Source organism: Melanaphis sacchari, unplaced genomic scaffold, assembly GCF_002803265.2.
Source record: "Melanaphis sacchari strain LSU unplaced genomic scaffold, SCAv2.0 Contig0_pilon_pilon, whole genome shotgun sequence".
NCBI lineage: Eukaryota > Metazoa > Arthropoda > Insecta > Hemiptera > Aphididae > Melanaphis > Melanaphis sacchari.
The window spans coordinates 25948496-25964767 of record NW_020270366.1 but is presented as its reverse complement, the minus strand read 5'-3'; the positions used below and the strand labels follow the sequence as shown (position 1 = coordinate 25964767).

Sequence of the window (16272 nt, the reverse complement as noted above, 5' to 3'; positions counted from 1 at the left end):
TAAATCAAGTTAATAATTTATACTCTACTATGTACCTCTAATCGACTCTTTAAATATATAATATCCATACAGCTATATGCATTTATACTTTGTATATTTATCAAAAAAATATAATAATAATTATTTATTCTATCGACATCGAACATTTAAATGAAATTACGATCTATTATTATGCAATCACAATGTTATTGTCTCCTCGTATATATACACTGCCGTGTTGATTTATTTCGATGAAATAAACATTGTATAGTATATACGATATACCTACCGATGAATGATGATTTTTTATTTTGCAACTATCGTTGTTGCAGTTCTTATATCATATAGTCATACGACTATTCACTACAATATTTATCAGTCAAGTATATATGTATATATTAATATGTTATATGGGCTTACGAAGAATTTTTTCCTGTCTATTTACAATTGAAGTAGACCACTGCAATAATGTACAGTCATCGACCATTATCCGCTATAGAAGTCTTTGATCGTATTCGTTTCACGAATTTCAATTACGGACACAAGCCCATAAAACCTATAACTAAATAACATAATTCTTGCCTTCGCCGAGTGACCGCACATTTCTTATATAATATATATTATTTAAACGGTTTATGGTTTTTTTCAGTCATGTGGATCCGCCTAATTCGAAATTCAATAATAATTATTATTATACGTGTGACAAATGCTTGTTAGTAAACGTATTCAATCCAGTTTTTGAAAATGTTTGACGGGAATAGGTACTAAAAAAACACATTAACTCGTTTTTTTTTCAAAAAGTCCGAATAAAACATATATTATGTTCTGACCTACAGCGCGCATTGTATAATGTATACAATGATAATAATAAGTCGTCTGCACTTTGTATCATATTCGTATATAATATTATATTATGTTAACTGCGCAGCTACCATAATAATTGTCCGTTGTTTGTCAACCACCGCAATTAAGGAATAGAATTATAAAGAAAACAAATGCATACACACTCATAGCCTGTTATTTATTGATTCGTCTTAATTAACTCCACTCTTCAAAGAATGAACAATAAATTTTTTTCAATATCTTATTTATACAGAGACAATAATAAATCTTAACTATTTTAAACTATATATACGCGCGAGAAGACTTTTTTCCTAATTGACTTGTTTATTATAATATGGTACCTACGTCATAAGCGTGGCTTTTATTTTTTTTCTTTCGGACGATTTTTCGTTGAAACTGTTTAAATAAAATTAAAACCAACCATAACTTCATCAATATAATACTTTAACCATTCAAATTTGACTGTATTTAAATATTAATATTAATTTTATACCACCCACGTATGACGATACCGTGATGATATTATTTTGTATATATTGTTCAACTAAATCTGAACAACGACGTTATTGTAAACATAGACTATGAAATAATTAAACGCCAGAAATTAAACTTAAACTGTTGTCCGAGCGTTATTAATTATTTTAATAATATTTCAATAAATACAGATATACAACACGTCATTTTCGGATGCATTTTAATTGTTTGATTAGAACACGTATCGTCATATTATGTACCTATAGTAGCTTATTCTCATTTGTGTATGTTTAATATTATTTATACAACGATAGTATGATATAAAACAAAATATATAATATAAATACTGTAAATTTAAGATACATGATTGATTGTGATGGATACAACATATTATGCATATATTTATAATTTATATAAACGATGTCATGTGAATTATTATAAATTATTGGAGATAAAACGTGTTCGTCCGTAAGGCGTAATAATAATGACCGATATTGGAAGTACAAATTACGGTTTTATATTGCACTTTCGTTTTTTCGACACATTAGTTTTTCTTATACTCGATATTCAAATAAGTTACTGTTTTGTGTACTGGCTGAAGTAAAATAATCAACTTTTACCGTAAAGATCGATTTCTATGTAAGAGCACGGATACATGATAATCATGATATATGGTAATAATAATAATCAATTTTGTTAAACTATATTCGTAAACGCTCGTTTTAAGATAAGAAAAAAACAATTTTTAAATTGTATTACTGTTGTTATTCCCAGTAAAACTTATTGATTTTCTAACACAGTCCGCCTATACCTGTTAAATCACAGTCAATAATTCTAACTTTTATATTAATAATAAAAATATAACATGTAAAAATATGATCAATATATTACACAATATATTTATCTAACAGAATTATTTTATTGATAACCGCACACACAATAAGTTAAAAATTTACTAAAAATCGTCTTATATATGATTGAAATTATAAAGTCAATTTTTGAAAAGTTTTTGTATAAAAATATGTACAATAAATTATTTAATACTTTTCGATATGCTAGTGGTTGCAGTGATTGTACGAATATTATAATGATTCACGAAATATCATTTTTCTTTGAATAATATTTGCATATACATATTATAAAGATAAAAATATCATAATATTATATATATATATATTACAAAAGACGTAAGTTTTGACTACATTATATTTTTGATTTCTTTCCGACTAAAGAATTTTAAATTAAGCGTAGTGAACCTATATTGGCGGTGTTATAAATGTGTAATCGTTGACCATTGTAATTTACACAGAATCGTTTTGATTCAGATCTGAACCAAATTAAATTATTGTAGTAATTGTTATAATATAATACACTTAGAAAAAATTGAGAAAAATTCGGAGTTGATTTTTATTAAAATCACTATGCCACTCACTAATTCTTCTTACCAAAAATCACAAACCATAAATTAAACACACAACCTGCAAGATATGGTCGGAAGAATAATCTTCAAAAGGAGATGACTAGTATTTTGCGTACGATTAGTGTTGTTACACTACGATGCTCATTTCGAATGAGTATGAAAATGCTAACATTTATACAATTTTATACCGGGAAAATAGTCTGTCTTTGCCTATTATTAATATAATACAATATAATATAATTATACCAACCTAATGCTGTAGCATCGTCGCCAACGACGGTTTGCCATGTAATTTGTGAAATTTAATCCAGTATGCCATAACTCATAATATATCTAGGTAGTATATTATAAGTAGACACCACTGCACATCGTTTCATCAGTGCAGAAATTCGTTTAATATTATAATGACTACGAAGTGCGTACCGAAAGTGAATACGCGCCTACGCGCGTCCATGCATACACGTCAATGATGAGTTCATATTTTATTGACGTCAAACATAGTTACTTACAGTATGTATATGTATAGTGTATACGTAGTATTTGTATGTAATATTATGTTGAATTTTGCGAAAACTTTCACTGCGAGAGCAAATTACGACAAGATAATAATAGTCCTCTTGCGCGGGCCGCGGGTCTCCGAAACGGAAGACAAAACCCATCACAATGGTATATCCGTCGACACACGTAGCACAAGAGACAGTCAGACAAAATCAACGTCTGTAGTTATCGAAGATAAATGTATGCAATACTATAATTTGTATACTGTATAATATATATGCAAGCAATGTATACATCAATATTGCGTGATGATCAATGGCGAGGGCACGTGAAATAATGAGCTACGAAGCTACGATAGCTAATATAATATAAGGAACTAATTATGTAATAATACCGTCCAATGAAATCGCTAACAAGCTGGTCTTTTTTCGTCGCCAAACCTAGCTAGCAGACAAAGTTAACAATTATTAGAAAAAATTAATACGATTCTTAGTTTTCAGTGGGGTTTTTAATTGAATAAATTGTTATTTATTGAATACTGAATAGTGAATATCATCATCGAAGGTCGTGTAGTAATCTATAAATAGCTAGCCCCTTATCTTAAAACACAAAAAAATCAAAAAAATCTTATATGACACATAAAACTAGTTACGCCATAAAGTAATTAGTTCTCAAAATTTTTAGGTTGTATGAGGTCTCTTATATTAATATAAAGAAGCGGGAGCACTATATTAATTAGTGTACTATACTAAAATTGTCGTATTACGTATTTACGTACAAGAAAAGCGAGATTTTAAAAATGTTCACGCCTCTTCTAAAATTTCGTCATGCCCACCTCCCTAAGGCAGTCACCCCCCAGATTAAGAACCTTTGATATTATATTTAATAACATTATGCAACATCGACTCAAAAAACTTAATAATATAGCCTTTGTCTTGGTTATTGGTGCGCGTGAATATCATTTATTGTCTTTTAATAATATATGTCGTGTACAAGGACATAAAGTGCGATCAATAGATTTACAAAATACGAATTAAAAATAAATCCCTCGTCGAACACAATACATGCACCTATACACAATAAATATCATTATCTTTAGGTCAGTATACTTTATGCGACATATATTCGTACGTAAAGTAAAACTATTACTCTATGGTGTCATATTTTATAGCCTCGAGGCGGCGAACATAGAAATTTCCGCACCTACTGTCCGACAAACCGAGAGAATATTATGAAACCGGCCGGTGGTCTACCACAGCCTGCGAATTTAGTTTCACCCGTCTCGTCTCTTCGTTAGTCTTCATCGTTGGCCGTCGTGTTTCCATTGTCTCATAAAAAAGTAAAATAATGATTGTCTCATTATTATCGTGATATAACGTCGTATTATATCATTGTTTTTATTATAAAATGTATTATACGTTTACGGCCGGTTATAACTATTGCACACGAATTACGAGTTACGACGAATGGAAAAAAGTTCATGGGATTGCAAAGAAACGGTAGGAAAAGAAGTTAAAGAACGAATATATTCCATACAAAAATGTATCGAATTTTTTTATTAAACTTACAAGTATGCAGAAGTTAAGAACGCTATTCAAACAGCATAAAAATGTCAATTTTTGATGTTTTTCTGTTCTCTACAACCAATTGCGAAAATGTCGGAAACATTCAAACGCGGAATATATTATGTTATATTATTGAAGTTTTTAGATTATATACCTAACCTAACCAATGTACCAATGCACCAATAAATATTTATTCAATTTTCAAAAAATATTCTGATGGTATATTGAAAATGTCAAACCAAAATTCAAATAATAGGGTAACGTTACTATAAACCAACAATAGGAAAAAAAAATTTTGAATTCATGAAAAAATAAAAGCTTTTTATTTTGAAATAATTTTGTATTCTACTCCATAATTCGAATAGAAAATATTTCTCAATAATGTTTTACGCACAACCTAATATACATTATTATTATTCACGTGCAATTATACCATCACGTTTAATATTACCTATATCATTTCAATATTTTAGCAGTACACTTTGTTGACGCGGTTGCTGCTAATCGTTATCTGTTTCAACAAATGTAATTTTAGTGAATATTTAACTTATTTATATTAAGTATGATGTCAAAAATAATAAATTTCAGTTAAACGCTTTAACAGAACATTAAATTTTGACATTTTATAATGTTTACAATTATACAGCGGGTTATTATTCATTATATGATTATTATTATTTTTATTTTAAAATCATTAGCGTTTAGCATTTTATTTACAAAAGTTTTAAACCATTAATATCGCATTTTAAATTAAAAGAAATCAGATGCCTATATGGAGTGGCCTATAATATCCTTACGATTTATGGGAAAAAAACTGAAAAATCCCCAAGTATAAAATAAATATTAAATCAAGTAATTATTTCATTCTAAATTATTCTAAATTATGCCATTTTATAACCTTCTCTTCTTGTATGTATTATACTTACACCAAACTAAGAAATAAGAAACCTCAACAATAATAATAAAAATTCTACACGTCACAGTTAAAATAGCTCAAGCTACCTATTTTTACAATAATATTATATTATTAAGTCGAATATTATAATAATATATTATATTAATTCGTGACCTACTATAATATAGTATTATATGTCAAGTGGTCCGGTCGATTATGCCGTTCACAATCATGCGAATAAAATACGTTTCCGTTCGCCGATGTTGAACTGACACGCCACGGCCCTCCTGAATCTATTATAAATTTATGTATTTGAATTGTTATGCACTACCTTCATCACGAGAGTTTTTGATCTTCAAACGAGATACGTAATAAATTGATTTATACCTATCAATTGTTTTTCAGCTAAACACTATTATATTAAATTTATATTATACATTCGACTGCAACAGTTATCGTTACACAAAATTATTTTTTCCAGTTGCAAAAATCTAATTATCGTAGTAACTAAAGAACTGTGTATATTAAATATTTGTTGCTATAAAGTTAGGGTTTTGTGATCTATATGTCAGGATTAAAAACGCACCGTTTATAAGGAATTCTGTATAGGCTATTTAAGCTAGTTAACACTATATTTATTTATATACTAAATTTAATATAATGAGAATTTCTTCATTCCATCATACCACTCGTACTGATCAATTCAATATTCAACGATACGATTTCGGTTTTGAACCGGATTTATTTGTCATAGATACTATAAAATACGAACAAATTTTTCCATTTATTTATCTAGAAAAGCGTAATTCACTGTTGCATTACATTTTCAAAGTCAAATGTTGATAAGTGTTAGTCCAAATTTGCTAAAATACGTTAGTAGAATCTAAAGAAGACAAGTCAAGATATCTAATCATGTTTTACAATCTGTAATCTGATAATTAATGCTTAATTAGTTTTAATGAAAACAGATTTTTTTTTTACCACGGAAAACAGTCAGTTACGAATCTTTAAGACATCTCTCCTCGTGATCATGTCACGCCATCTTTTTTGCAAAATGCGTATGACTTCGTGACATTATAATGATTAAAACAATTAATAATACACCATAGTAAAAAATCTCAACTCTGAGCGGATCGAATCATATTATTTTAATATATAGGCTACACCACATGAAAAATCTATCAACCTAGACGTAACACGGTTCTGCACGTGGTTCTCAATACCTATACCTGTAGCGAGCGGCGAATCGATCCATAGATCATCGTCCTTGACAATTGACAATAACGAACCACGGTAGAATCTCTTCGTCGGCATTCGGTTTTAGAAGCACATGACCCCGATTTATCGCGTTTGTTGTGTTTTTTCAACGCATAGTATTAGGTATACAGTAATAATATAATAATACTTACATTATTTTTTTACAGTACGCGTAAATCAATAAACGCAATATTATAATATTGCCATATAATATACCGTTTTGTTATTATTATTATTATTATTATTAAAATTGTTATTATTTATTAATCATGTGCACGACACTGTTTCATGGCCATTAGCCATATAAACATATTTTCCCGAACTATGCGACAAACCCAGTCGATAAAAATGTCTACTTCACAACACCGCTGTTTACGCATTGCCTTGCACCCGCCCGATAATGTATAGTTATTTATTATGATTTATGATTAATGATTATTATTATTTAGTCAACATATGGATACTTTAATATCGTGATCGCTTGTGCGCCGTTTCGTTTTTGATAATTATTATAGGTATGCATTAAATAATATAATATACAGCAGCTTTATACAATATCAATTGTCGCCGAGTTTGTTTATTATCATAATAGAGATTATTTTGTTGTATTTAATTTATATAGTATTAAAACATGTTTGATATTATTATTGTTTTATTTTTATGAAATCACCTTCGAACCGTATTAAAAATGAATTATGTCGTTTTTTGTTACAGAAATAGAAGCCAAAGAAGCATGCAAATGGCTAAGAGCCGCTGGATTTCCACAGTACGCGCAAATGTATGAAGGTAAATATTATTATTATGTAACAATCACGATGGAAATTCGATTTTCCGAATTTTTTTTTATACGTTTTTTTATTTTTTTTCACTAGATTTGCAATTTCCTATCGACGTGAACGGCGTGCAAAAGGACCATCCTTTTCTAGACCTAGACTCTTTGCAATCATTATTCAGAAGACTGCACGCTTTGAACCGTTGTGCAAACATGAAATTAGATTTTGTGCCAAAACACGCAGTGCGTATTATTACCAATCATTTTTTTAGTTTTACTGATCGGCTCGATATGTATTAACATTGTCTACGAGTTTTGATCGATTAGAAATGCTAACGTAGTCGTTTTAATTAAAACTGACGCCATAACATTATTTATTATGTCGAATGCAGAGATAAAACATACAAAACGTGTTGTACTATTTATTTATAATAAAACTAAATCAAACACGCAAGCTGCTGCTGTGTAAAATAATATTCTAACACTACTACTGCACATGGTAGAATAATAGTATTATGTTTATGTTTATTTCAGTAACGATCGAATCTCCAAAAAAAATATGATTATGTTATATATATTGTGCAAATGCACAATCCAATACTACACTATTCGCCATCCAATCCAACTAAGACCAAAATCAACATCCTACAGCTATACACAAAACCGTTCATATCCTATATATCGACACTGTCTGAAGATTCCTCTTATCACTCATCGATTTGTGGTTCATCACTTAAAGTGGTCAAAAATATTGTAATTCTCACAATCTCAGCTTCCTCGAGGATTAACTCAAAATAACATTTTCTCACTTACACCCAAATTTCCAACACCGTCAGGCGTAAAAAACAGCAAAATACTTTTTTACGTAAATTTATACTCTTCAATTATGACTACAATATTACATATTACGCAAACTCAAGGAAGAAGTACTAAGAAAAATAATAACGTTGAATAAAATACACCATTTAAACTTATCTTAACTACTGCGGTAATTTATTAAAACCAATTAACTAAAACAATTTGACATTAGGAAAATGCTTTTTAAGCTCGTTGTCGCTGTTATTCAAAGCAAAGAAACACAGCTCATAATCAGATACAATAATATTGTTGAACATAAACATGTAATAATTTAATATCATTGACCAAACTCAATGATAATACATATTTTTATATGATATATAATAATTAAAGGAAAAGGACAAAATTCGTACCTAATCTATAATGTTATGTATAATATCGCAGAAATACCAACTTATAGGTCGTGAAATTATTTTGAAATTTTACAACCATATTATAAAGTTAAGTCTTCACCGACAAGAGATTAAATTTTATGTTATCTACATATTTTTCCCTGCATTCACCGTGGAATAATCTATTATAACGGGCCATTATGACATCATGCTTAGATATTAAAAATATTTAGAAAAACTGTAAAAGTTTGTTTATTTTTTTTTGTCTACAATCATGAAAATTTAGGGAACATTCCTATTACTTCTATCGCAGTATTCGTAAAAAAATTACTGCTGCCCCGTTAAATTTTGCATCAAAATCTTAGTTTCGATTTATGTGCAACACATTTTGGCACCATTGCATCACTAAATCGATGATATTTGACGTAATGCCAAATAGTAAAAACCATTTTAGCATTGTATTTTGCGCCAAATTTGGTGCAAACGTCATCGTGTTTCCACACAAGTATACATTCTTAGCTATATTTTAGTTTAACATCATTTACGTAATAATCGATAATCGATATTTAACTAACAAAAAGATACCTAAACTTCCTAATCTATACCTTATTAGTTTATATATCTTAAAAAAATAATATTTTAATATATAACAAACTATAGCTTAACTATTACGTATTAATTACTCTATAAAAATACTCAAGCTGGATTAACCACCATGCTTAACTTAAGATTTACTCAATCTAAATGAAACATACTTACAATAAAATACAAAGCCTTCAGTTAAAACAGCCAACAGGTCGATAATAGCTGTTGTATTGAATATAAATCTAGTAAATATTTAGTACTATCTTTTTCGATTTTTACTGCGTAGGTTAAAAAAAAATTTCTTAAAAAACTTATACCCCTAAACCGTGTCCATATAGAACATTCCTTTATTTTTTCCTATTAATTCATCCTCTAGGGTTAGATTAGGTGTATTTTTCACTTTGTTGAAACTATATTAAATGATTTTGAATAATTTATTCTTTTTTATTGACTATCACTATATCCTAATGATTAGAACCTAATCTCTCGCTTATGTCTTCTTTAAATTAACATTGTTACTTTTCTGAAATTCAAATTTTCTAAATTTCTCACTATTATTTCCTACATTAAATCATACATGTTTATTTATTTTTTTTAAGCAAATTATAATAATATCATGATAGAAAATACATATAAATTATTAATTATAAAGGTTTATTTAGGTTAGTAAAACAAAAAAACATAAAATTAATTTTTTTTTTTTTTATTAGCAAATTGCTACACAATCCACAATCCACCTATTTTAGTCGTATTATTATATACAAAACTGCACGAAAAATCGTCAAAAAATAAATACTCGGGGATACTTACTCACTAATACCAACTTGCATAAATAACTTATTAATTCAATGGACCAATCGTAGACCACTAAATCAAATTCAAAGAACCATTAGCTCACTATTATTTCATTAAATCTTAAATGGCTATGTTTATGTAACCCTGCAGCGGCCGGCATAAGACCACCATGTTTAATGATATAATTACGTAATGTATTAACAAACAGCAACGTGCCATGTGTTCACAGGGTGATGACTCGGACTCCGAGGGAGAATGCGCATTGAGTGAAAACTGGACCTTCCAGAGGGAATCAAGGAGGTGGTCCCGAGTAGACGACATTGTCAACACAGCGATGATGCTGCAGCAGCAGTTGCAATCATCGTCGCCCGTCGAACACCATCATCCCGGAAATCAGCAGCAGGAAAACCATGACCTACAACCATCGCAACCGAGTTGTGGGGGAAATTTCGGAAATAACACGATGTCGCAGCCACCGCTGCAGTCAGCCGAACAACTGCAGACGGCGGCGGTAGCGGTCGATGCGTCGGACGCGGCACTGATCTCGCGATTCCGGCGATCGGGTAGCGAGCGGATCAGAGATGGGGCCAAAGCCATCCTACGGCGAGTGGAAAGCCTGAAGACAAGACGTCGAAAACAACGCAACCGCGACGGCGTGATCATCGGTTCACCACAGGTTTGTACAAAGCACTGTATATTATGTACCTATTACAAATGTAATATTATAATATACAAGGAGCGTGGTCAAAAGAGATTTTGTTAGATTTCGTAGTTTCAACAAAATATGATTCAGCTCCTTTTGACCATCATGCACTGAAATATACTTACAAGCAGGCGCAGAATAATTACTAATGATATCAACAACCCTGACAAACACGAGTCGTCTAGAGTCTAGACGAATTGACGGTTTTATGAATATTTTTTAAAAAAAGACGGATTTATACTACTTTTATAATATTTTTGTATAATGTTTTTATCGGGTTGTTAATTCCTAATTAGATATATATTTTCTTTTACCATAATATTTATAATTTTCTCTTATTTATGATGGTTTTTTGTTTTTATATACACGAACCCAGCGAATTTTATTTTTTTTAATCATTCCCGTGTAAATACACAAAAACAAGTTTGATAAGCTAAGATGCACTTTGAAATCTATACACATTGCACCTGATTAATAGTTTAAAAAACTACAATTGCAGTTGACCTATAATAACGATTGCTTATATCTACATTAAATTTTACGATGTTTAGCAACAATAGTATTTTTAAATTTAGACGAGAGGATTAAAATGACAAGTGGTATGCTACGTGACTTTTATATATTTAAAAAAAAAAAATTGTAGTAAATTCTGATTTTGACTACTTAGTTATAATATAATATGTTGAACATAAAATTATGATGCCCTATAAAAATTTAAATTTTATCAATTTTATCTTTCATAACATTTAACTGTAAAATCCACTAAAAGAAGAAAACATTTATAATTATTTTAATTGATAATTTGAATATTTGTTGTGATTGTATACCATGTATTTACATAAAAACTCGATGAGAATAAGATAAATACATAATACTAGAATACAACTATTATAGAATTTGTTTTATAAATAGGTTCGTAAAATAACCACCATAAAATGTAAATGATATAATAAGGTTATCAAAAATAAAATAATAAACGGTTAAATATTAAGGTCATAAAAAATGTTTAACCATAAATTATAATACGAATTTCTCCCAAATATAGTACTCATGTACGCACAGCAGGATCTATGTAAATAATATAACAGAAGAGCCATAGTAAAAGGTTACTGTTAACGAATGTCCGTCAGTAGATTTAAAAAATATTCCAACGAGAATAATTATCAGAAATGTGTATAACTTACAAACTTAGTAGGTATACACTGAAATTATAAAGACATATATTACTTAAGTATTAAAATAAATTATTGTAACGTTTAGTCTTTAATACATTAAAAATATATACATGTAATACACTCATTAAATAGTCATTTATTTATATCGATGCATTTGTTTAATTTCTCGTTGCACGATTATTTCCAAAAACCAGATGTCCTTGAGCCCGAGATTTCTAATTTTAATGTATTGCCTCGTATTAATAAAATATCAACGCATTAAATTATCCCGAATGCAACGCAGCCATAAAAATCATATTATTTAAATGCTTTAAACTCTTAATTACTTGAATACGATTTGTGGCAATAGCATAACACTTTGGTATATAGTATAGTTTTTTTTTTTCAGGGAAACGATATAGCTATTTTGAAATTCGATTATAATATAAAACATAAAATACTCTGACGGCGGTTTAAAATAAGTAATTTATAGTTTTATGCCTATATTTTGCGTAGTCAAAAATATTAACTTCAAAAATAATGTAATAATTCACCGCATATATACGCATATTGTGCCATTAATCATTACCTATGTCATGGATTCTTGCCAACTGATAACAATACGGTATCTATAGGTTTATCCTGTTAAGGATCGAGTATTTTTGTATGAATATTGTTTAAATTGTATAACAGTTAACGTAAATTATTTTAAAAAGAAGTGTGAATTATCAGTTAGAAAACTTGAATGTTGAAAATAAAAAATCGAATTTAAATAATCAATAATAACTTAGTACTAAATAGTTTCGTAGGAGTTGTTATAAAAAAATGTAGGTACTAAACATGTCTTATGCGCGTGCTTATCGATGAATAATATCTATGTGGAAATATATTCTGTAATTTGTTTTCTTTAAACAGCTACGTATCTTATACTTTCGATTAGGCCGATTTTTTTTTTTTTTTTTTACTAACACTTACATACAATTATTACTTTTCACATATAATATACCTTAAATACCTATAAACATATTATTATATCCGAAAATATATTATAACCATATATAGACTTTATTATAATATTATTATTATATTTATATGGTATCTCCGGTACTTTTGCGTTTTATTTTAGGAATATTCTGATTTTTTGTAATTCAAAGTTAAAAAAAAAATAAACAAAAAGCTATCTCAACGTGTTTTAATTTAACGATTTTCCTCTACTACATAGATCATAGACATGGCTTCGATGCAACAACGGATGAAGGAACTTAACTGTGTAGACGTGACACCGCCAGATTCGCCGGTGACTGACGACCACATAAAGTCCAAACGGTTCTTGGCAAAACCCGAGTCGCTGGACTCGTTAGCATATTCTGATTCAGAACTGTCGTGGAGAAATGATTACACAGACGCCAACAGCAATAACACCAAGGTAATAATTCCGATTGATTATTTCAACGTATAAATATATAAATATTGACGATTATGATATCACATCGATTTTTGTCTATATTTAGCCATTGTTGGATTTCATGGCCTTTGACGGGAGTAACGACTTTTCATCTCCCAACGGCAGTCAAGATAGCCGCACATACAAAACTAAATGTAAAATCCTAATAAATCATAATTTAAAACTTTGTGTTTATTTCAATAATGTTCACATTTATTATTTTTCTAGACAACGACAGCGTAGATTCGGTTTCGAGCGCAATGCAAGATAGCGATCAAGAACTAACCACCAAATCAAAGTAAATATTGTAATTAGGTCTTGCGTTTATTTTTTTTTTATAATTTATTATCATTCATATCAATGTTTATATAAGAAGGGATCAACATAACTTTGTAGTTAAACATCGGAAACATTTCCAAAATGTTTACACGTTTTATCAATTATTTTGATACACATAACAAATGTATTGTTTTAAAAAATTGTAAAAAACTTATTTAACATCTTATAACTTACAGAGGGTCAGTTGTTCGATGGCATAGTTTTCAAAAGACTAAACATCAGCCGAATGCCTTGGCTGGACAAATGGTCGGGTCACTCACGGTTGGTCAGCTCTTGGTATTACGAAAATTTGCTCTTCTCAAGCTAACTGCTATTATGGAACGGTATTGTCCGACACACAGAACAGGATGGAACTGGGAACTGCCCAAGTTTATGCGCAAAACTAAAATGCCCGATCCCAAAGGTACATAACTACTTATACCATAAATAAATAATTACGTAACACGCCATAAAACAAAACAAAATATAAAATTACATACACATTTAACATAATTTTGGTTTAAAAAACATTTTTTTTTTTTTTTTAATTTATTTATCTATAATTGACATAATTTTCTATTATTTGTTTTAGATAAAACCGTTTTTGGAGCTCCACTGATTGCCAATGTGCAAAAATACGGTTCCTCACTGCCACCGTTCGTCCCGTCCGCTTTTCGGTGGCTTGAAGATAACGCTCTTGACCACGTAGGGTTGTTCCGGAAGCCAGGCGTTAAATCCAGAATACAGCGCTTAAAACAACTGGCTGAAGCCGAACCAAACGACGTAAAATTCGAAAACCATCAAGCCTATGATGTGGCTGATATGGTTAAACAATACTTCCGTGAGTTACCGGAGGCCTTGCTTACCAATAAACTCTCCGAGAGTTTCATCGCCATTTTTCAACGTGAGTACTATTAGTATATATTTAGTACAGTATGATTTTTATATACGATTCCACTCAAATAGTTTAAATTATAAATACTTATAAAGTTATAATAATATGCCTATCCCAAATTTGATTTCTGTGTATAGCGCATATTATAGCTACAGAATAAAAAATTAAAAATATATACTACGTTTTAGTTGCAAAAGATTAACAGCTTAAATAAATAATGATGAAAAAACTATTAATTTTTTAACGAATTCAAATTAAATGAAAAAAATATTTTTAAATAGTTAAAAAATGTATGTGTATTACGTTTAAATAAAAAATCAGCACATATAGCGTACCTATTAAGTAATACAATTTGCGTAAGTACCTATCTATTTACACAAAATGTTATATTATTACAATGCTCTTTATTCGTGACACTTTTAAATTAAACTAATTGTATCCTTTACGGAAAACGTAATAATAGCTAGTACATTTACTTGTAAGGGACCGCGATACGCGAATCGAAAGCTCAGTTTTGATTCAGTACTCAATACTTAGTACATCTAGGATTAAAATTCTCGGGTGTCTGATCTCCAAAAACTGATAACTTAAAATTATCCGCAGGAGGTTCACTTATCTATAATACTACACTTACTAAAATATGTACTCACGTAATATGCCTAACAGACGTTCCGGTGTACTTGCAAAAGGAAGCGGTCCATTACACGGTGCTGCTGTTACCCGACGAACACCGCGAAGCCCTGTTCGCCTTGCTCGACTTCCTGTGTCACGTGTCGTCTAAGAGCAACGTGAACCAGATGTCCGCCAGCAACCTGGCCGTCTGCCTGGCCCCATCGCTGTTTCACCTCGGCAACAGCGGCGCCTGGTCGTCGTCGCATCCGCACGGTGGATCCGCCGGTGGATCGACGCCGTCCAGCCCCGTCACGTCGCATAACCGTTCGTCGTCCGTGTCACCGCGCCGGAATCACCATCAGTCGTCGGCAAACTCCACCATCGCCGTGGGTCTGCCCGATTCCAAGCAGCTGGGACAGAACAAGGCGGCGCACGATTGCTTGCTATTCCTCATCAAGCACTACCGCCAACTATTCGCCGTATGTATTGCACACTTTATAATATATTGTATGCTTATCACGCGGCGTCTGTGTACTTATGTGTGATACACACGCAACGCGGATCTCTCTATCGGCTTTTTCATAGGAAATCGAGGATTCGTCGCAAATACCTATCCTAAATTACTAACCATAGTAACCGCATTAGGCCCAAAAAATCCGATTCCATCTACAATAATTAGGTTTATGTATCTATTGGTTCTATACTGTATTGTAATTACATTGTATTGTTACAATAATTATTCGTTGTTAATACGTTTTTTTTTATTGACCCGGACAATGTTGATCGTACATACCTGTAACAATCAATTTGTCTTACACATTATAAATAATAATACGAAATCGATCTACAGCCAACACGTCTCGTACCGACGAC

General features: G+C 30.5%; 1 protein-coding gene across 3 annotated transcripts in view; it reads left to right on the top strand.

Moving 5' to 3' along the window:
• Positions 1 to 16272, top strand: part of LOC112596437 (rho GTPase-activating protein 7) — a 102900-nt gene that overhangs the window by 82603 nt on the left and 4025 nt on the right. For all 3 annotated transcript variants that reach the window (XM_025342227.1, XM_025342312.1, XM_025342149.1), the window contains 9 exons: positions 7646 to 7717; positions 7804 to 7946; positions 10503 to 10949; positions 13353 to 13556; positions 13642 to 13729; positions 13803 to 13872; positions 14090 to 14316; positions 14485 to 14796; positions 15454 to 15878. In XM_025342227.1, coding sequence (XP_025198012.1) covers positions 7646 to 7717; positions 7804 to 7946; positions 10503 to 10949; positions 13353 to 13556; positions 13642 to 13729; positions 13803 to 13872; positions 14090 to 14316; positions 14485 to 14796; positions 15454 to 15878 — 1988 coding nt within the window. The remainder of the gene's footprint in view (positions 1 to 7645; positions 7718 to 7803; positions 7947 to 10502; positions 10950 to 13352; positions 13557 to 13641; positions 13730 to 13802; positions 13873 to 14089; positions 14317 to 14484; positions 14797 to 15453; positions 15879 to 16272) is intronic.